This window comes from Sphaerodactylus townsendi, linkage group LG03 (assembly GCF_021028975.2).
Source record: "Sphaerodactylus townsendi isolate TG3544 linkage group LG03, MPM_Stown_v2.3, whole genome shotgun sequence".
NCBI lineage: Eukaryota > Metazoa > Chordata > Lepidosauria > Squamata > Sphaerodactylidae > Sphaerodactylus > Sphaerodactylus townsendi.
The window spans coordinates 65,811,971-65,834,778 of NC_059427.1; the positions used below are offsets into that span (position 1 = coordinate 65,811,971).

The 22,808-nt window shown below is 44.6% G+C and overlaps 1 protein-coding gene across 5 annotated transcripts in view; it reads left to right on the forward strand.

Moving 5' to 3' along the window:
* GLYCTK (glycerate kinase) overlaps positions 1-10,755 on the forward strand; it is a 39,362-nt gene extending 28,607 nt beyond the window's left edge. For all 5 annotated transcript variants that reach the window (XM_048491313.1, XM_048491312.1, XM_048491310.1 and 2 more), the window contains 3 exons: positions 202-353; positions 6,338-6,513; positions 8,567-10,755. In XM_048491313.1, coding sequence (XP_048347270.1) covers positions 202-353; positions 6,338-6,513; positions 8,567-9,463 — 1,225 coding nt within the window. In that variant the 3' untranslated portion in view covers positions 9,464-10,755. The remainder of the gene's footprint in view (positions 1-201; positions 354-6,337; positions 6,514-8,566) is intronic.
* The last annotated feature ends 12,053 nt before the right edge of the window (positions 10,756-22,808 follow it).

Genomic DNA, 22,808 nt, shown 5'->3' on the forward strand with positions numbered 1-22,808 from the left:
ATCAAAAAGACTGGTTAATGAAAAAGAAAATTCATGGATGAGGTAAATCAGTACTCAGGCTGGGTCACAAGCCCCGACGTGGCTCTGGAGCAGTCTGCATTTGACTGCCTTGTAGAGCCTTCGTCTTTCAGGCCATTCTTAATGGGAGTCAGGCAAGGGTAGTCAGGAGAGACCTGCTCACCTGTTTTTCAAACTCTGCAGGGAGATGTTGCTGAAGCCCCAGAGTCGCATTCAGGTCATGGAAGGAGCGAAGCACAACCTTCCCGACAGAGAATCTCTGAAAGCAGCTAGCGCCATCCGGGAACTGGCTGAGGGCCTGACAGCAGAGGACCTTCTTCTAGTGTTGATCTCAGGTAATACCTTGCATTTGAGAACAGGTGCTGAAGCTCTCCTCTCTTCTGTTTGTCTTTTTTCTCCTTTCTTCCATTTGCCTCCTGACAGTCGTCCTTTTCCCAGTCTGATTTCTGTTTTCTTCTTGTTCGTGGAAGAAGCTGCTCTAAAAACATGCTGGGCAAACTAGGTCATGTCTGTTGCAAAGAAAGCCGAAATGGGAGCATGAAGCAGCTCAGAGTAGTTCCCAGTGCAACTCTCACACTGGTGGTAGTTTCACAGCATGCGTTTTAGAATGTGCCCTTGGAACAGGCAGTGGACGGCCGTCTGAGGCACGGCTCTTGCTCTCGTATCTGCTGGCTTTGGACATGATGTCAGAAGTGATGCAGGTAGTGCATCTATCACCTGTTCTCAGTTTTTGTTGCTCTTACATCCCAGAGGAAGCTGCCTTTTTTGGAATCCCAGTGTGTCATCACACCATCCCAGCCACTGGGAAACTAGTAGTTGAACTACATAGATTTCTGATTTGATCTAGCATGGTTTCCACTGACATTCTTGTGAAAAATATTGTAATTGGGAATATTTAGTTTAAATACCTCACTAACAGATTCGTAATTCTGGCATGTAGTTATGACAGGTTTTTTCCCCTTTGCTATGTAACTTTTCCCTCTTTCTTGCCTTTCACTCAAATTTTCCTGCCTCAGTTTTTTGTGCAGGTTAATTTGAGATCTGTGGGTCTCACCTGATAAATACTCTCCTGGTTAGCTTTCTATTCTTATGTTGTTGTTTCCTCTCAAGCTTTGCAGTGCTTTTGCTTTTGTTTCTGAAAATTTGGAAGCATCAAGACAAGCTTCATCCAGCAGGTGGCAGCCCTGACTCAGAAAATCTTAAAGCAAAGCGCTAAGATGGAAACGTTAGGCACTGGATGACCAGAGAAAGTGGCCCTTGGTTTGCTCTGATTGGGAGGTGAAGCAACTTAACAGGATGTTCTGTATCGCCTTTATTTTTGGTGTGTGATGACGTGACACATTTTCACAATTTCAGATTGGGTAAATCTCGTCTGCTATATGAAAATTCTTATGGCATCTTATTTTAACGCAGCTTGAGCTCAAGGCCATTCCATCAGGTACATGACGTGTAACCTCATTCAGCAGTCATATCTACTCATAGAGAAAATAATGTGAAAAGTGGAGGCTAAAATACTAGGAAAAGTAAGAGGCACCGTTTGTCACATTCCTATGAAAAAAAGCACCATGGCTGTTCACAAAAGCTATAATGGGTGACAAGTTAACGTACTTATGTGAAACAGTTTTCATACCTGTAGGCGCAAAGAAAGATGATGCAGAGGTGTACTGGCAGAACAATCCATAAGGACCATCATTTTTGCTTGGAGTAGCATTCATTGGTGCAGAAATGAAGAGGAGTTGCATCTGGGGCAAAATTTGCACAGCGAGAGGCAGTTCACCTGTGCAGTTTTCAAAAGGCCTTTTAGATAAATGGACACAATTCCAAATATCTGATAATGTTCAAGTATCACTGCCCAGGGACCATGACCAGCAAGTTGCTTGATAGGACGACCTTTTTCATTTAAAAGAAGAAAAACAGTTGGTTTTCATGCCCCACTTTTACCAAAAGGGAGGCTTGAAGCAGCTTACAAACTCCTTCCCTTCCTCTCCCCACAACAGGCGCCTTATGAGGGAGGTGGGACTGAGAGAGTTCTGAGAGAACTGTGACTGGCCCAAGGTCACCCAGTAGGCTTCATGTGGAGGAGAGGGGAATCAAACCTGGTTCACCAGATCAGAGTCCACTGATGTGGAGGAGTGAGAATCAGTTCTCCAGATTAGAGTCTGCCACTCTGACTCACTACGCCACACTGACTCTCAAAATAGAGTACTGAGCCACTGAAGATCTATGCGATACAACATTGTCTTGTTGATACTCCATAGACCTAGGGCTGTACTATGCTCAACTGCTGGAAGCCTGTTTAAATGAAACACGTTTCAGGCAGTAAAGCTCTCGGTCTCTTGTGGCCCTGAAGGAAGAGGAGCTTCCATATCAGAGTGCCTTTGTGTGCCATCCTGGTTTTTATTTTGATGAGTAGAGGAGGATGGACCAAAGACCACCACAGTTGTTATGGAGCTTAGGGGTAAAGGTGGTCTGTAATGAGGCACTCACACTTCTCATGTGTAGAAATGGACAGCAAAGGCATACATATGTGTCCGAACATGTTCTCAGATGCCTAACTTGGTACTGCCACATTTTAACTCACAAGAGAGTTCTTCTGTAAGGACAGTTTACATTTTTAATGATTCTCTCAAGTCCAGTGTGGTCATAGTGAAGGTCCCTCGCCTACAAGGGATGCAGAAGAGTCCCACACCGTGGTTCAGTCTGTCAGGGTAGAAGGGCTGTTTGATGGCAGTTTCCTGGAGCTTTGTATTACTTTTTTGTTCTTTCTGCCTGCAAAGTCTTGTAGACCCTTAAAATCTTGCCACAACCTGTTTTTTTTTCAAAGAAACTGTGTGCAAAATTCCCATTTTTTTAAAAAAAACCTTTTGCTAGATCCTTCGTGAGTGATGAAAAGACATGCTTGTTTCATTTGGGGTCTGATTTGTCCTATTTTGAAGATGCTGTGGCTCAGATCTGTGTTTATCCTTTAATGGCCGTGTTGGAATTCATACGGTGCTTCAGAGCTGCCCTCTCCCCTTTCTGTGACTCTCTTGATCACATCTCGTCCTGTTAGTTGTGATCAGACATCCAGTGCCCAAGCTCCACATGAACCTTGTTGCTGGAGCTATTTTCTCTTTCCTTTGTTGACCCTCTCCTTCCCATCCTTCTGTGTCACTTGCCATAAGCTTTTAGCTGCAGTTCGGATCTCTGTTTCTATATTTAGGTTGGACTGCTGGTGCTTTTTTAAAGAGCTTCTCATTATGAATGAGGTCAATAAAACAATGAGGACTGCAAATCCTTCTCTCTTTTTCTCCCCCCTGGAGCTGTGCTGCTTTTTCTAGTACGGGAGCAACAAAGTCAAGAGAATTCAACCGTCAACCTTCTCATCTAGGGTCGACATATCATTTATTTGTGGGAAAGTGAGAGGATCAGTGGCTACCTAACCCCCCCCCCCTTTTCCCACCCAATCCCATTGTGCCATTCTTTCATTTTTTGCCCATCAGACTTTTTGCCAGCACCATCGTTGCTTTCAGTTGGAACTCTCTGCCCTAGACTTGAGCACCCCCAATTCTTCCCTGAGTCTCCAAAACAGCTCCCACCCTCCCCTGCATGCCTTCAGCGTAAGTATCCTTGTCACCTAATCTCCTTCTTTATAGACCTTCACCTCCTCTCTATTGACATTTCCTACTCAGCTGCTCCGTTTTTTCCCCAGTGCATTACACCCACCTGAACTTTCCCTACCCTTGAGCAATCAATTTAAAAGCAACAGGAGAAGAGGCTCATACCAAAGATATGGAGGAGCAGCCAGTTTCAAAGTAGGAGCATCCCTTCCTAGCCGTGAGCTGAACCTTGTCAAAATCCCATGAATGGAAATACAACTTCCTTGCTTTCCCTTAAACCTCCAGCCTACGATACCCGTCAGTATGCTGCTCCTAGAGGGTGGGGGACCTCCCATTTGCAGAATGAGGAGGGAGCTAAAGGGCAGTCACAGCCCTGCAAACAAAACAAAAAAAGAGAGGCAAAAATAGCCTCACCCCTTTGTGCAGGAGGATCTTTCCCATGGGATCCAACTCCACGGATTCCTGGCAGAATTATTTGTGGGGAATTTGGTAGGGTTGCCACTGAGGACCTCAAAGGGTCTTTCAAAGCCCCTAAGGCAGTGACAACCTCTTTGTAGATCCTTTTTCATGCCCTTATTTCTCTTATTGATTCCAGGCTTAATAGATTCTAGGTCCTGAGTAGTCTGAGATCCTGAAAAACAAGGAGTAGGGATAGGAGGCATCTGTATCTCCCCGAGGGAAGGGGTCTCCATCTCCCAGCTAGAGCACAAGCATAATGGTGGCTTGCAAACTAATCTGTTAGCATACAAACCTGCCCATCCATTAGTAGGGAACAGTGTTGTGAGGCTTAGTGGTAACACTGTGTGCTGGTGGATATGCAGACCTTGCTTTCCAGCACCTTGTAAGCTATCAGTGATTCTATAAGGGGCTGGGAAGAAACTCTCACCAGTCTGTCTGTTTTTCACCACTAATTTATTGCTCAAACACATCTCTGATTAAGCAACGGTCAGGCCTTCCTGTGAAGTTCAGCTTCTTCATACTGAACTTCATCATCCCCTTCCTCACTGTCAGAGACAAAGCCTGCTTGTTTATGAGATTGTAGCAGGGATGAGCAAGAGTGAGCAATGATCCATTGACCAAATACACCCTTACAATCTGCAAGGAAACAGCAGGGCAAGCTATGCAGAATGAGTCCCCCTCTAAAGGCAGTCTCTCAAATAGCCTCATTGTATTTTACCTTCTGGGAGTAGCAAAGCACTGCCTTTTTCCTGGTGTTGTGGTCCATGCTAGATACCTTGCCCCCATGCTTTCCACTATGGCTGAGAAGAACTCTCATGTTTCACTGTAACCTACACCAACCTGCCATCTGCATCTATTCTTCAGTGCCGAATACAATTCTTACTTTTTCCAAATGACCACACTTTCACTTGGACCACACAGATATCTTCCACAGATAGCATGCACGGTTTGATCTGCTGTGGCTAATCCTGGGTCTTTTGGATGGTTCCCATTTGTCGAGTTGCCAGAACCATTATCTGAGGACTTCATTAGGAGGATCAGACTAGATGTCATGTTGAGGATCTCTGATCAGGTCCCATGATGTATTATACTACAGACTTGACAAGCAGTGATGAGATGAAATAATTTTAGTTGAGGGTGTGGGGTTAAACTCTTCTCTTCCAATAGCTTTCCTCAGTTGAGACTGGTGCTGCCAATTTCCAGATTTTATTTTTGCAGAGACTAAAAGGGCAAGAGAGGATGTTTGTCTTTTTTACCCTACTGGAACTAATACTAGTCCAGGGGCCCTGGACTCAGTCATGAGGAAAGTGTTTGATGTGGCGAGGAAGGGTGGGGCGGGGGGAAGAGTTTAACCTCTCCTTCCCCACTGTGAGGATCCACAGTGTGTGCAGTTACTTGGTCCTCTCTGTCTGCCTCCATGGCCTTTCCAATGCTCTTAAGTCGTCAGAGACCTCAGATCCAGAGAGGCGAGGGGAGTTAACTGAACCTTGTTCCTCCTCCTTTCTTTCCTGCTGTCCTGCACAGCCTGGAGAAAGCCTGGAGCCTCCTCTCTGGCCCCGTTTGGTTGTTTATATGGACCAGGCTTGATTGAGCACATGCCCAGTAGCCCACTGTGACCTGCTGGACTTGTTCCTGGTTTGTTGGATGGTCCAGCTGCTTCTGACATTTCCTTGAAGGGCTGCTCAGTGATGTGGTGGAGCTATGCATCCCTTGGCCAGGCAGTGTTGTCCTTATGCAGTCAGGGCAGCCATAGCTGTGGTTGGCATCCCAAAGCACAGGGCTGGGGCTTAGCCATCTGTTGCAGCCCAGTTGCATTCAGGAGAAGCATGGCTTCTAGTTTTGCACAATGACTCTCCTTCAATACAGCTGGAAATCCTGTGTTCTTGCACTGGGTCTTTTTTTGCACAAGCTGCTTGTGTTAGCAACATTTACAGACTGCCCCGACTGCCCTGTATCACTGTCAGTGAATATTAATAATGCATTCAGAGGGGCTTCACATATTATCCTGTTTTAACCGTCAGGTTTGAAAGCACTGCTGGCTGTCGTTGCAATAAACTGCGTATATGGTTTTCATACTGAGGACAAGATCTGCTTCTGTTCATACAAAGAGGGAAATGATGGCTGCGAAATCTCTCTCTCTCTCTCTCTCTCTCTCTCTCTCTGGTACATGTTTGCTGCCTGTGAATGGTTTGTCTCTGGGTTGTGAGGAGCAGTCCTTCTATATAAAAACATCCAGGTTGTGACTTTCTTCTGTGTTTTAGGAGGGGGGTCTGCACTTTTGCCTGCACCGGCCCCACCAGTCACCCTTGAAGAAAAGGAGACTGTTACCAAGCTCCTAGCTTCAAAAGGAGCCACTATTCAGGAGCTTAACACCATTCGGAAATCACTGTCTGTGTTAAAAGGTGGAGGGCTGGCACGGGCTGCCTTCCCAGCGCAGGTGAGTGTGAATGGTTGCCTCTAACTATGAGGTCTGTGAATGTTTCAAAGGGGCACTGTTTATATCTTCCGCTCAGATGAAGGGAGCAGGTAGAAATAGAATGTGGTGGATATAGAAGTGCTGCATGCTTAAGTCCTTATCAGTGTCAGTGACTGCAAATCAGATGGCTGGTGGGATACATTAGATGCATTCCAGACCTGAAAGGCTACCTGATAGCTATGCATCTCTTCTGGCAGGTTTTCCACCTCCAGATTGCAGCAAGGGGTATTGTGCACAGTGTGTGCCAAGAAAGTCCAAAATGATGCATCCAGAATAAATTATGGAGAGAGACAGAGAGAGTATAAGAACATAAGAAAGAGCCTGCTGGATCAGACTAGAGCCCATCTAGTCCAGCACTCTGCTACTCGCCGTGGCCCACCAGGTGCCTTTGGGAGCTCACATGCAGGCTGTGAAAGCAACGGCCTTCTGCTGCTGCTGCTCCCGAGCACCTGGTCTGCTAAGGCATTTGCAATCTCAGATCAAGGAGGATCAAGATTGGTAGCCATAGATCAACTTTCTCTTCAATAAATCTGTCCAAGCCGCTTTTAAAGTTATCCAGGTTAGTGGCCATCACCACCTCCTGTGGCAGCATATTCCAAACACCAATCACATGTTGCGTGAAGAAATGCTTCCTTTTATTAGTCCTAATTCTTCCCCCTAGCATTTTCAATATATGCCCCCTGGTTCTAGTATTGTGAGAAAGAGAAAAATTTCAGACGTCAGACATCTCCTCTCCAAACTAGAGAGTCCCAAACACTGCAGCCTCTCCTCATAAGGAAGATGCTCCAGTCCCTCAATCATCCTTGTTGCACATAGAGTGTGTGTATGTGTTGTTCTTCTGGCCAGTTTTAACAAAATGTGGTTGGTTTTTTGGGTACGTTTGCAAGGACTGAAATGCAAGAGAACTTGGTGGAAAGGATCATGATGGGGACAAAGTCAGGCAAAATGGGCATTAGAGAGCCGTTCCGAGTGCAGAAGCGTGACGGTCTGTGAATCTGCAGGAGCCTCTGAAGCTCTTACCAGCCTATTTTCACACTGCTTCTGTATAACCATGAGGGCTCAGAAGCTGCTTTTTCAGAATCAAAAGCAATAGAATCTAGTTTGTTAACTGAACAGACGGCTTTAGCAGAGGAGCTGAAATTCAATGCTTAGCAATCCCCAAAATTATGCAAAACCCCCAATTTATGCAGCAGGAACCAATGTGTAAATGGAGTGTATATGTATAGTTACTTAATTCATATTTTCCATAGTTTGCATAGTATGATGGATGTGTATATACAAGTGTTTACCAATGTGTGAACTTGTAATTCTTTTGACTTTTCACAAGTCTGCACCCATCATTTAGCCAGTTGAAGAGAAAGGAGTGAGGAAACCTCCAATCACTGGCTGAGAAAAAAGAATGATTTCTCACCAGAAAATAAGGAGTGGGGACCAGTTGGGTCAGACTAGGAGGAAAGGGGCTGCTCTATATGGCAAGCATGGTGGTTGGATCTGCACCAGTTTTTTCCACAGCAGACACACAGCCAAAAAGCATACCTGACACATGGGTTGCTTAAAATACCTGTGGTACCCGCTGCCACTGCCAACTTGGAATGCTGATTTTTGCACCTTTGCACATACTTAGAACATCCCCCCAATTGATTCTGTTCACACTGGTTCACATTTGCATATACATCACTCGCAGCATGATCTTGAGCATTTTTCCTGTAGATGTCAATCCCATAGAATTCAAATTGACTTGCTCCCTAGTAATGCTGATTAGGATTTCAGCCTCCTCCATGATTCTCTGCTGAAAATACTTCCTCCATCGAAACCTGTCGTTTCTGAGCTGATAGGGAAAGTACACTCTGTGGTGGTTGATCGGTAATGGCTTTTCCACAAACACAGCTCATCACTTGATTGGGTGATTAACACACAGGGGAGACCTAGCCAATGCTTGCAATTAAGGCTCAGATTCCAGGCGGGCAGTGTTGAACGTTTGTGACAATCCTTGATCTGCCTTCTTTGCTTCCAGGTGGTGAGCCTCATCCTCTCTGATATCATTGGGGATCCTGTGGACCTCATAGCCAGCGGCCCCACCGTCATCAGTCCTCCCAACATCCAGGACTGTTTCCAGATACTGGCCAAGTATGATCTGATTAACGTCATGCCGGAATCAGTGCATACAGTACTCTCTCACCTGGCCACAGAGCATGTCCCTCCCACAGACTCTGTCCATGTCCACAATGTCATCATTGGCTCCAACAGACTTGCTTTAGAGGAAGCCAAGCGCCAAGCAGAGAATCTGGGCTACCTGACTCTGGTTCTGAGTGACGCAGTGTGTGGGGAGGTCAGCACTGTTGCCTGCCTCTACAGTCTGTTCATTCAGCTCGTTTGCTTGAGAGCCACTGGAAATGACCTTTTAAAGGGCAAGGTGGGAGAAGCTCTCTCAAATCTTGCAAAAGAGCTAGAGATTCCAGGCTTGAATCTGGTGGATACTTTAAATATTTTGCAAGGATCCCAAGCAGAAATACCTGTTTGCCTTCTGGCTGGTGGGGAGACCACAGTGCAGCTGGCAGGAAGTGGGAAAGGTGGGAGGAACCAAGAACTGGCCCTGCGAGTGGCCCTGGAGCTGCACAGGGCAAAGTCATCTGGGCACGGCAGCTCCCTTGACAAGTACCAAGCTCTGTTCCTGAGCGGCGCCACTGATGGACAAGACGGGCCGACGGAGGCAGCTGGAGCTTTCTCTAGCCAGGAGCTGGTGGGCGAGGCTGAGCAGGCTGGTTTCAATGTGGAGGCTTTTTTGATAAATAACGACTCGTACACCTTCTTCAGCAGCTTCCAAAGCGGGAGTCACCTTCTGCTGACAGGCCTGACAGGCACAAACGTCATGGACATTCACACTGTCTTAATCAGAGCCAAAGGTGGTTAGTGATGGTAGCCGAGAACTAAGAGGAGGGAGGAGAATCAAAATTACGACTGCACACAATAAGGAATGCTACCCTCCAGACTGGTAACATCAAGGACTTAAAGGAAGGCTTCCTAATTAGCAGATGTTCCATTCTCTCTAATTTGACTGAGACAAAAGGTAACTCCAGCAAAAGCATCCTGGATGTCAGGGCTGCTGAATCACCTCCCTGCCTTAGTACCAAAATGCATGTTAGAGTAGCAGAAATGGCTGTAATTTTAAGCATATCCTGACCTGCTAGCTTGGTAAGAATGGGATCACACTGTAATATTTAAAAGCTGTAGCACTTCAGAGATGAGCATGTTCATTGGGACATGAGCTTTCCTAGGCAAGAGCCTGCTTCAGCAGATGTGAGAATTCAGAGGTCACCTGAATTCATCTGTACCTGCTGCGGGACTTCAGGGTTTTACTGCCACCCATCAAGCAGATATGTTTTCAATGGGACTCTTTGTGTTTCCATCCAAGATTTGGCTTGTTGCTCTTTCTATCCATAAGGGCAACAAAGGCACTCTGGTCATACCAGAAAAACAACTTTCCTTTAAGGTGTTCACTCCTCTGCTCCTGTCCAGTTAACGTGTACTGAGGAAAAAAATTGTGGCTTGTGGAGTCAGAAGCATTCAGACCTCTTTTCACATCTGTTTGTCAAACAAGGATGATTGCAGTAGCAAATGTTCAACTTTTGATCCTGCAGGGCACAATCCAGGATTCTTCCCACCCCAAGAAAGAAATCTGAGAAATCCAGTTGCTAGAAAAAGGTAATAAAAATGAAGTCAGAATTACCTTACTGGCTGCATTGGGCCTGTTTGAAAGTGTGGAAAATGTGTAAGCTTGCTTTGGATGTTAATTTTGGTTTTCTTTTTGAATATATGTTGATGGTGCCATATTGTAATATAATCCATATAATAATATAATAACAGGATCAGCTTGTCTTTGGATCCCTGTGGGAACTATATAAATTTACATCTGTTTAAATCTATTGTAAGCCAAACCCCTCCAGACACTCACAGCTAAGTGTTAATCATTCTCTGTTGGAAAAAACTGCTTTCTGTCTTCCTCCTCACAATGACTCATAGGTAAACTTTTGTCCAATATTAAATGTAAAAGCAAAATTTCCTGATTTGTTGTAAATCACATGACCTTGTGAGATCATTATACTCCAGGAAAACATATAGCCGTGGCTTCCTTTTTTTGTCCACACTTTTTGCACATTTGAGCCCCTCTGGCAGTGAGTAAAAATCTTCTGCAACTGAAAAAAAGCTTCTCTCTTTTTGTTTATTCAGACATGTTGGTTTTGATTCTTGCTTTTACCATCTCTTAAATCAGCATAGCCCAGATGGAATGCATTTTGTATTCTTCTGTTTTCTAATATGCTCGACTTGTTTCTTTCGGGGTGAAAAACGTTCATTCATTAAGAATATTCATTACATTTTTGCCAGGGGATTCAGAAACTCTAGTTTATACCCACATATGACTCAACACAGTTGGTTCCTGATAAGATTTGTGAAAGTGGTGGATGGTGAGACATGGAATATACCCAATCCCCTAATGAAGGTATTCCCTGACCTAGATAGCCAGAGCTAGCCTGATCTCATCAGATCTTAGAAGCTAAGCATGCTCTGTCTGGAATGGAAGACCACTAAGGAAGTCCAAGGCTGCTAATCAGTGGCAAACCACCTCTCTTTCCTTGAGAGCCCCTCAGGATCACCATAAGTCAGCTGCAGCTTGATGGCTAAAAAGAGAAAGTATACAGAAATTCATAGTAGTTCACCGCCTGTTAACATTAACTCTGTATCTTGGTCTATCATTTTTTGTGGGCATGTGATAATATAGCAGCAGCTGTCCCCACATGAGGCTTCTGATAGGTTGTGTCCGATAGAGGGAATCTTATTTTGCTCACTCACCCGGAGCGCCCCTGACAGAAGAGCTTTCATCAAATGTGCTCCAAGTTCAGTGAGGATATGACCCTTTGATCTGTAAGTCAGTAGTTAACACCAAAGCAGAATGTATTATCCCTGAGCTGTAGAAAGAGTGGTATGAAATACAGGCCAGATGTCTTAGTAAAAATATAACCTGACCCTGTGACCTTTTGCTCATGCTTTGTGATGACATTTTCTTGCTGGTTGATATTTCATGGGAGGATGCACAGTGCAATGTGGATGCTGTGAGCACTCTGTGCATTGTTTTGCAAGCTGGCTGGAAAACAATGCATCCCCAACTTTGTGACCTTTTTAACTGTATAAAGTCAGAAGTCACTGTCACTCTGATTAACTCCTCTAATCCCAAAGAACAAAAAGCCTGCAGAGTCAACTATCCTGACCTCAAAGTGCTGGGCAGCAAAACGCTGACCATTATTTGAACATCACCAGCTAGTTTGCTGAGACCAGGCAAATGGACAAAACCAGCCTCTGATGGTCTTTGTCTCAAAAAGGTCATGTGAATAGGTCATTATCAAATATCTGGGAGGTTTTTTAATATACTCTTCTTACCTCAGCAGCTCTCTGTGTAGATGATAAATTGGTAAGGCTCACACTCTAATCATAAACATGTGTACTTTAATCCTATTCCAGTGCAGCTTTGTTCAAAGTAAAAAAAAAGTTAAGATCACAGCCTTAGTTATGTCACCTTGCCCAATGGTCCAGCTTTAATAGTGGTCAGTGTTAGCCATCACCTGTTGAATGCATTTACCATCTCAGAACTATGAGATTTCTAGGCCTAGTTTAAATATAACACAAGGGTTTTGTGCTTACAAGCATCTTTTGTGCTTATAAGATGTACCTATGTGACTGTAGACATACTCAGGGTCTCATTTAAACTTGGCTGCTGTGTGTGGAAACCCTCTATGTGCATCCTTTGAATGCCAGTGCAGTGTTGGGCCTCGGATCTTTGCTGTGCTGTCATGGCATATTCAATGGTATGCATCCTACACCCGAGACTGGAGGAAGTTCTTCCTCCCTAAGGAGAGTGAGCCAGTTAGGTTGGAGGAAGGCTCCCAGCTTTGATCAGTGGAGTGACAAGATACATGCCATGACCGAGGACCCAGTTTAAATAAGATCATAGATCAATGCAGGATAGCATTGCTGAGCAATGTTGCACTGCTCTGGTGCCCCTTAGACATTCTCCGGGTCTTTGTCATGTAATCAGCCTGCAGCAATGGAATCACTTAAGCTTCCCAGCTGTGTAAGGGTTGGTCATGCAACTCAGACAGCTGGGGGGAAATGTCTAAAAGGTACCTTTGTCACATACTATATTATATCTTCCCAGTAGTTTAGCAAAACAAAGCACAGTTTTGTGATTCTTTAGTTTGATAGCCCCCAAACCGATCAGAAAACCAGAATATCCTTACAGAATATATTTATTGGTTAAACATATAAAATAACATGTTCTTATGACGTAAAAAAGATAACACAGAGATTTCTATGGAGTAGTATTCTTAAATATAGTATATAAGATAGGAAGTGTAACAACAGTATTATAGAAGAACATGCAATATTAAAATTGGACAACAAAAACAAACAGTATCACATTTACACAACAAAACCTCTGGTGAAGCAGGTCCCCAGTTCTGCAGTTACAGAAAAACCAGGATTTATAAATCTTGAAATTAGACATGTCTTCCTATTTCCCTCCCCCAGTAGAGATTCAACTTGCTGTGTTACAGCAAGGGCATTGAGCAAATGGCAGAATTGAGATAGCAGACAAGACAAGCAGACATAAGGAAGATGTCCTTTGTTTGAAAGACTTGCAGATAAGGATAACTGTTAGTATTCTTCTATGGTTGAATGCATGCAAAGACATGGTTAAGAGGTCATTCAAGAAACCTTCGGACACTCTTCTTGAGAAGAGATCCTCCGTAGCGGAGTATGATTTCACGCATGTTCTGTGTGATCAAAATATAGAAAAGAAGAATTGATCTTTCTTTTTTAGCAATGAAGAAACACATCTTGGATTGAACTGTATATGTAGAGGTTAGCATGTCAGACCGGGATGTGAATCACCCAAGTTCAAATTCCAAGCCAATTAACAGGGTTTTTGGATAATAGCCCCAGTCCTATGCACTGACAATAGGCAATAAAGCATGTATCTGCCTTAACTGCCTTCAGAGTGTAAGGCAGTTTCATATCACCAAGTTTTTGGTTAATACTGATGAGTGGCAATTTTAATTTTTTATTGGTGGTCTCATGATTCTCACTTGTCTCTTAACTCTTCATTGTAGATTGTCTTGTTTTGTTTGTTTGAACTGGATCCCCTTTCCGGAGAAAGGAAATGATAAGGGGTAGGAATATTCCAATAAATTAAAATAAATCTGACTTGAGTATACTTTTTCGTATAGACACACAAGTGTCTTTTCCCTTGCTGCCAGTGCATTTACTAGCATAGAAAATGCGATACAACAGAGCCCTTGCTATCTCTTAGGTACTTTAAAGGCAAAGAAAATGTTTGTGAGGTTTTGCAAAGAAGGAATTGAGCGAATTTAGAACTTGAGTGTTCTGGAGGGATAAAAGTGTTTTTTCCCCCAATGTTAAAAACAAGCATTCAAGCTCTGCTAAATCTGCCTCCCGGCAATGATTTGTATGGGCCTAAACCCATCTGTACTACCTGATTGCCTGGCCCCACCATGTTTCTGTGCCCCCCTCAGCAGTGGCCTCAGAGAAAAACAATTTCTTTTATATCTGCAGAGTTCTTCATTAATCCTTATAGATGCCGCTTGTGTTCAGACAGGTTCACAAAGCCTTTGCAACAGCATCCACTTCTCCAGGGTAATCCCTGAGCTGTTAAAATGGCATACATCTCGCTAACAACATCACTGTGTGTTTTTTTTAAAAAAAAAATTGGAGTATTTCACTGATGATTAAAATAAGTTCCTCTTGTAAAGGGAAAAGGCTGATAAAAAAGGTTAGATGAAAGGATGCTGCTGTTTGAAGCACACTTCACATCCGTGTTCACTTGGCTCCCGTTCCCCCTGCATGATTCTCCCCAACCGTTCCAATCTTCTTTCCTTTAATGAGGAATGGGGGAAGTTGGTCAAGGACAATGAGGCTGCAAGAACACTTTTACTTTTCAAACATGCCCGACTCTGACACTCACTGGAGGGCCATGGGAGATAGAGAGCCCTTTCTGAGGCAAAAATATCCTTCAGCATATTGTTGCTGGAGTTCTGATATAGCAGCTGTCAAGGGACACTTGCTGAAAGGGAGGGGGCAGGCAGGAGGGAGACCTCTGAATAGATGAATGTCCCCTGCTATCATCACCTGCCAATTAATAGGAATTACACTGGGGAGCCACACAGCTGCCTGCAGGTCATGCTAAAGCCAAAATGTAGCGAGCAAAAACTTTTGGTAAGAAAGCTGAGTTTTGGATCCTTGTGGAAATTAGGCAAACTGGCCATATTTTATATACCTTCTGTCACTTTTACTGTGTTTGCCTAACTTATTCTGGCTTTGCCCGCCAAGATTCCTGCCTCCAACTGTAGCACACCTCAATCAGCCTCTTTTTCTGACTTACCTCAGTGTGTAACATCTCTGGTCCAAAGGTAGTGCTGGTTTTACAGCAGTATGACTCAAGGCAGAGCTATGGTTTGCCATATGAATAGCTCTTGGGAAGGACCACTGTCCTGTGAGCTAACATTCTCTCATAATGAGGGCTGTTTATGCTTTTCTCACTTAAGGAGAATCTCTATGAATAGTGAATTTACCTGAGTACCCAGGCACAGGAAATGTGAGTTTTGCCATGATTACATTTCTGGCATTCCATTGGAGGCTGAGCATTATACTTCCTGTGGAAAAGGGAAGCCATCTCTGATAGGCCATCAAAGAAGCGGGAACCTTGTTTGTCACAGTACAGGCAACACAGCCTAGGAAACCAAAACTAACATGGGTTTCTGCCCACGGGAAGCCTCAATACCCATACTACATTGCCATTTGACACCAGTGAGCAGGAAGGAAAGCCCACAACCCTGCAGTGCACAACCACTGGTGCAGTTATGGGAAAACAAACACCAACTGCCACAACACATGGCATATTTAGGCATGTGTGATTTTTTTAACATGTAGGAAAAATGCTTTATGTGAACAAAGCCCAGGAGGCAGTATAGCCTAGAGAGAGGAACACAAGAAAGCAAGAGTCAAAATTCTTGACTTGTTATAAAATGTCCAGCAGCCACAGACACCGCTGCAGGAGTCTTGGCAGTATTAATCAGAACTAATTATTACTGCTGATGAAGAACAGCCCACTAGTAAAGTGAAGTGGCAGGAGTTTAGGTTTTCACTTGCCTTCTGTGTAATAAGGGCTAATAACGCTTTTACAGAGCTCCTGCAAAGTGGAGGATCATATTAAGAATGGTAAAGCATGAAAATGTCCCAGCAAGAGAGAGCTTAAAATATAGTACAGAGAAATTATAGGAACGCCCAGCATTCTTTTGTGTGGGTGAGCATGTGAACAAAGCAGGTCTAACTTGGGCTTAAGAAGTGAGGTTCTCATAGATACTTTGTTTTCTCACACCATATCTGTTCCAAACCAGCCCTGCAATGGAACAGGGGTGTGTTGATGGCAAATTTTCAGTAAATGTGAGAAGAAAATGGTTTGATGATAACCTGAATTCAGCTCCTGGAATTCTGAAACAGCCACCCAGTGTTTTTACACAGGTGTTTTTCCCCAGAGTATTGAAGGTGGAATGCTAGAACGATCAATGCGAATGACAAGCACATTATTCTAACTATCATTTCCATTGAAACAGTTTTGCAGGTGCTTGCAGTGCTTTAGACTCCTGCCAAATGGCTTCAGCTGCAGAGTATCCAAGGTTCTCTCTCTTACAGGATCTTCAACTCCCTGAACAACAATTGGCAGACTCCAGCCTAAACCTGCACATTGTTAAATAAGCTTCGGGAGCAGCCAGATGTCTTGTTGGATCTCTCTGAAGCTGATGCCGCAGCACAAGAAACTGGGAAGGCTTTATACACTTGTTAAGGGTGTGCGCGCGCGCACACACACTTCATGTGGAACAGAAGGTCCTTCTGAGAGTAATATAATTTACTCTTCTGTGCAGAGCAGGGAATGCTAGAATACCTCTCTGTCTAAGCCAAACAAGGAAGCGGGGCAGTGACCTGAATAGGGCTGCCTACTGGGTAACCTGTACTAGCTGCATATTTCACTTAGGGCAGGATGCAGGGCAGGAGGGGAGAGGATAAGGCTAAGCACTTAGAGGGCTGAGCTCATTATTTTTCTTACGCAAAGCACTTTTGCCCAACAGTATGAATGGTTATGGACAAGTAACTACCTTATTAGCAGTGGAAGTTTCTGACACTGAATTAAGAATCTTGGCTTCTAGCTATACCATCACTGTGGCCTCTTAGGAGACATTAATATCCCTGCTCTCCAGTATTCCTATTACTTCTTCATTAGGAATTAGATAATGATATATTTGGATAGTTTATTATGTGCAGAGGTTGGTAAATGGGTAATATTTCACAAGGTGTTAATGGCCTTCTTTTATGAAGTGAACATAAGGGAGGGCTTATCCTTTAAAGTCTCAGAAACTGTAATTTCCAACAACATGACAGATTTGACACAGGCCCTTTTAAAAAAATCCCCTCAAGCATCCTTTTGGAAGAAGATGACATAGCAACAACAATTCCGCTCTGGTGTGAGGATCTGTGCCCCTCTCCCTTTAGTTGCCTACTGCCAGCTAAATCTACATAAAGGCTGAAGATACCCAGCTTGCAGCACAGGTGCGAAGCATTTGTCACCCACTTTCTCTGACAGAATTGGCTCAGCAGTGAGGGCACACCATATGAAGTTTCAGAAAGAGTTTTGCCTTAGAGGAGGGAGCTTTGACCATAAAGCTTCAACAAGGGAGCAACCTAACAAAACAGAGACTGTTACCACTTTTTCATGCGTACAAACACGCACACCTGAGAATGTCACTTCTCCTCTTCCATTGTTTATGGGTAATCCCTGGTGCTCTTCTCTTCCAGTGATGATGGAGAACTACTTCAGAAAACTACTTGGAAGCAGAGTCTTGAACATACTGCTCCAAACATGTTTTCTGTAGTTAATGGCAAGCCTCTCAAGTTGTACCTGTGAGGATTGTGAGAAGCCACAAGTAGAAAAAGCAGCAAACTCTAAGGCCGTTTATGCACGGCCTCCGGTCGCCCCCTGCGCGCCCGGCTGGAGAGTTTACCGCCCGGCGTGGAAGAGGCGGGAGCCTGCTCGCGACGTGAAGCGTCGCGAAGAAGGCGATAGGCGGTCGGCAGAAGGCAGGCGGCTCCGCGACGGGAGTCGCCTGTTCCTCCTCTCCTTCCACTTACCGTAGTGTCCATTAAGCCTGCTTGGCGATGCAGCCCCGCCCGCGCTGCCCTCCGGACCCCTGGAACAGTGTGGGCGGGGTTGCGACGCCCCGCATGGCTTAATGAGGGCGCACACGGTAAGTGGGAGGGAAGGAGAGAATATGCGTCTTCCCTGCGCGCGGTCGGCATCGCGCCGCAGGGAAGACGCTCCTCCCCAACAACAACCCTTTAAAGGGTTGTTGTTTAGGGCGCCTGAAGGCAGCCCTGCTTGAAGGGGAGCGCATTCAGATGCGCCGCTGCTGGCGTATGCAGCAGCGGCGCCTGTAACGGGCGACACTGACCTGAGGCGGCGTTTTTACCGCCCCCAGGCCGTCGTATTTGGGCCGTGCAGAAACGGCCTAATAGTTGCTGATAGAGCCGACACTGCCTGTTTGCACAAGGAAGCTGATGAAAAACTATCCTGCTGCTAGATAATGCTTTAAAAAGGTGAGCTAGCCAAGCGCACAGGTGGAAAAGTGGCATCCTCTGTTGCAAGCCCCCAGCGTATTGCATGGCTTCAATCCCTATATGAAATAGCAATATAATCACATAGGAATAAAAAGCCATAGAAGACAGTGAGGCAAATGGCATGTCTTTGGTGCCAAGGAGCAGGTGGGTTTCCTCTGGGAAGACATCCATCATTGTATGAGCCCTTCGCTGCTGGCCCTTGCCCGTGCTCTCTTCTCTCCACAATGAGGGCTGTCACTCCACCGTCTTTATCTTCAGCTCTCACCCTGCATTTTACAATGGAACTGAGCAGAGGCAGGTTGAGGCTGGAACCAAGTTATCCAATCAGTCATCAAGGGGCCCCCTATGGGGGACAACACACACTACCCTCTGAGTGTGAAAGAAAGTAAATAAAAGAGGATTTTTCTGGAAAGGAAAAGGAAGGTAGCAGAAAGAAAAACAAAGGTTTACTGACTCCTGAAACAGGGAAGAAACAAGCCTTGTGCTATGTATTGGAGCACAAATGTGTTTATTCCGAGGAAAGTACATGTACTTTAATGCCCTTGGAAATCCCTTTTAGAATGTCATAACTGTAAAAGATTCCCCTCAGTCTAGCTTCTATTTACCTGGCTCCTAGTATTGTAATAGGGTATCTTGTTACCTGAAATTCCAGAAACCTCAAGTATACAGATTTTAGCTCAGTGTGACCAAGATGATTTCATACTGCCTGAATGTAGGATCAACCAATGTCTCTGAAAAGACACAAACAAACAAACAAAAACTAACCTTTTGATATTTAACAGAGTATCTTAAATATCCTAGTCAGGGGGTGTTGGTTGCAGAATTTAAGAGGCAGGTAAGGTAGACTAATGGTACCGTTGTCACAGAAAGACCATAAATAATTTAAACACTTCATATTTGTGTGTGTGTGTGGGGGGGGATTTAATAATTAAATTTCTAGGACTGCCCCCATTCTGAAACTGAGAGGCAGGCATCTCGCTGTAGACAAGCACATACTAAAGAAACTGAAGTCCAGTCCAAAACATCCCAACCCAGTTTGGGCAAATGTCAGAAGGCAGGACAGACACAAGAGGTATAATTCAGAATGGCTAAGTAGGACCCTCCAGGCTTCCCCACCTGCCTGACCCCCACTCCACCAGAATGTGGTTTAAGGGGCAAGAGAAGGTCCAAGGGGCACCTGTGCACTTTTGCCATTCCCGCACAGTTGTCTGTTGACCACTGGGAAGAAAATGGTTTCTAGAATGCCACACAGTTCTTTTTCTTAACTGGGGCTTTATACAGCTTTATTTGTTTATTACTTATTTAAGATATTTTATGCCTGGCAACTCTCAACGCGCAGGCTCCCAAGGCAGCTTCCAAGTCAATAACAATAAAACGGATAAACCAGCAATAAAGCAATAAGAGCAAATGCTGGAAACCACAGATCAACAGAACAATAAACGCAGTCTTAAGAAGACCTTGTTAAAAGCACGTGGCAACAAAACCAATAAGAAACAGTGCAGAATTTTTTCTTCCCTGATCAGAGCAATACAAGCGAGGAATTCAGTGCTGGGGAATGGGGCGCCGAAGAAAGCTTGCAGAGGGAATCAGAAGTCCCCTGGTGGGTGGAGAGAAATCTGTGAAACCCTGACACACCCAGGTGGGACCCAAACCAATGAGGACAGGGGAATGCTTGCTGCAGGATGTGACACCCACGGCTTTCATGCTAGTACATATGAAACCGACTAGAGTGGCAAGCAAATTGTAATCAGTTTTTGTTCTAAGGGAAACTATACATCAATGGTGGTTTTATTTGAATTCTTTTAGCAACTGAATACACAGGTCTTAGGCCTAATTTCAAGGTGAACCTGGGCAATTTTAGCATACCAACTCTATGTGAACATCACATTTTACTCAGGCCCTCTACTGATTAAAAGCTGGTGTGATTTTCTTAGCTGTTTATAAAATGAAAAGCACACGCCATCAGAGAATGTCCTGCCTTCCCGTCAGAGATTCCGTAAGTATATTAAAACAAGAAAAACATACCCAATTTTGCAACCCCTTATAATAAGAAATCCTGAGAAAGCTTAATTTTCCAGCCTCTTTGGCCACCCAGCTTCATATCCTAAGGATGCCATTATTTTAAGCAATGAAAGAATAGCATCCTTGTTGGCAGCATCTATAGACATTATAAGCCCATGCATATTCTTATTAGCCTCGCTGCACATCTGTGGCACAGATTAAAAGAAAAACGAAAATGTATTATTTCTTTCCTAGAGTCATGTTGTGAGTCACATTTGCCATGGGGAAACAGATGAGTAGCTAAGTAGTGAGCTCACCTCTCACTAAGGTTCCTTCAAAATTAGACATAGGTTAAATATGAACCTATTTAAACATTTATTAGCACATGACCAAGAGATATTGGGGAGGGAAGTTTTCTGGGAGAATGTCAATACTTGAATATTGTAGCCCCCTTGCTGCTGGTCATAGGTGCCTTCAAATCTGGAAATATTGAAAAGGCACACATACCCTGTCACTCTAGACTGGCGCACATTTTAATGACACACGCAACACACAACGGGTACAAGGAAATGGCATCATTTTTTTAATCAGGTGCCCAAAGGAGCTGCTTCGTGCGGCTTGATGATAAGGCTCGCCTCCCCCTTATGACAAGAGCTAAGGCAGTGGAAATGTGCTTGAGCAAATCGTCAGGCAGACAGAAAGGCTGCCCGTGCCCCACCTCTCACAGCAGTGGAAATCTACAGAAAGAAAGAGAGCATCCTTGTTCATCCCTCTGCTATCTACCCACTATGACAGGGTGAAAATGAGAGACCAATTTCCCATCACGCAAGCAGAGCGAGCTGTTCCAGCAAGCTGTCAGCACCTGGTACGCTCTCGTATCAGACTAAATCCCCTGGCAGCCCATTAGAAGCTGCTCTAGGCTGGCTACAGGATATCTTGACAGGAAGCCAGACAACAGAGTGAACAAACACAGATATTCTGTTAAGAAGGTGTGTGTGGGAGGAATGAAATCTGGGATCTATTACTCTGTTAGAGTCCATTTGATGCCTACTTATAGGGCTGCCAATTCTAGGGTTAGGGAACTCCACATTAACACAGTTGCGTGTGTGTGCACACATTTGCACACATGCATACACGCACACAAAGAGTGTCCTGCCTCCATGATTTTAAAAATGAAGGGCTTCTTTCCCTCCTCTGAGCCTGGGCTTCTCATTAGCAGAAGCAGAAGGAGGGCAGGCCATTTTCCCTTCACTTATTAAGATAAGACGACAGGAGAGTCTAGCCAGCCTCACGGAATGAGCAATCACTCAGGGGCAACCATCCCCAGACTACAGTTTACTCAACTAACAGAGATTCTGCTGGTGGCTTTGCTGAATTACTCAGTTTGATTTGTAGGGGTTAGTTTTGTGCTGATTTAAGACCTCAACTTCCTTTCATGCTGGTCAGGGAAGTGAGGGTTCACGGGCACTTACTGTCTCTCCCTTCAGTGCTTCCTTTTTTGCACAAGGTTTCTAATGGCCGTGCTACACATAATGGCCACATCAGAGGAAAGAAGCATAAGGCCAGTGGTGTAGCACCCGCGGGGAGGGGGTGCGCAACACTTCGGGCAGAGCAGTGGTTTGGCCATGGCCAGGCCATCGAGGGGTGTGTGGAGGGGCGTTCCGAGACGGGGGCAGGCGACGCTGTGGCGGGGTGCAGGGCGCACATGCGCCCCGGGCGTAGTTTCCCCTTGCTCTGCCTCTGCATAAGGGGGACATTGTCATAGGATCCATGCTCCCCTGAAAGGAACATGACTGGCCTAAGCAGCCTGTGCACTCTTTCCCATTCCTTTGAGAAGGCCTGGTAGACTGGACCTTAAATTGGTATACTGTTAAACCAAAATAAGCTCCAGCTCTCTACAGAAGAACAAGAGCCATAACAAAAAGCTGACCACGATCAAGACACACTAGCAGTGTAGCCCTAAGCAGAGTAAAACCATTCCAAGTCCATTGAAGTTACTGCATTTATGAAAACATAACTCTGCTTAGGGTTGCACTGTAAGTCTTCTCTGCACTGCAAGCTCTACCAGTAAGTATGGAATATCTAACTGAAATGTTACAACTGCTTAATGTTTCCCATACTCTCAATTTTCTGTTATCAGTTGTAATTATGAATTGTTTGATGAATGGAAATAACTGAAAATATAATGATAACCATTTATTTTAAAAATGGTGCTGAAGAAAGAACACTATTATTACTGTCTAAGGTAATGCTGAAGGATGGATGAAGGTGGTTTGCATTCAAAGAGGGGAAGGTGAAACACAGGTGCTTTTCATAAGAGGAAACATAATAAACACATAATTTCAAGAACTCCAGGGAAGCAAGTTCCAGCTGCAGGGTGTTTTTTAATGACATTTGTTGTTTGTGGTAACAGCAACAAAATATTCTACCAATAAACTGCACAAAACATCTTTCAGCCCATCTTTCCACTGCTCTTCTGCATTTCCAGACTACTTGTGACCTCTACAGATTTTGGACGA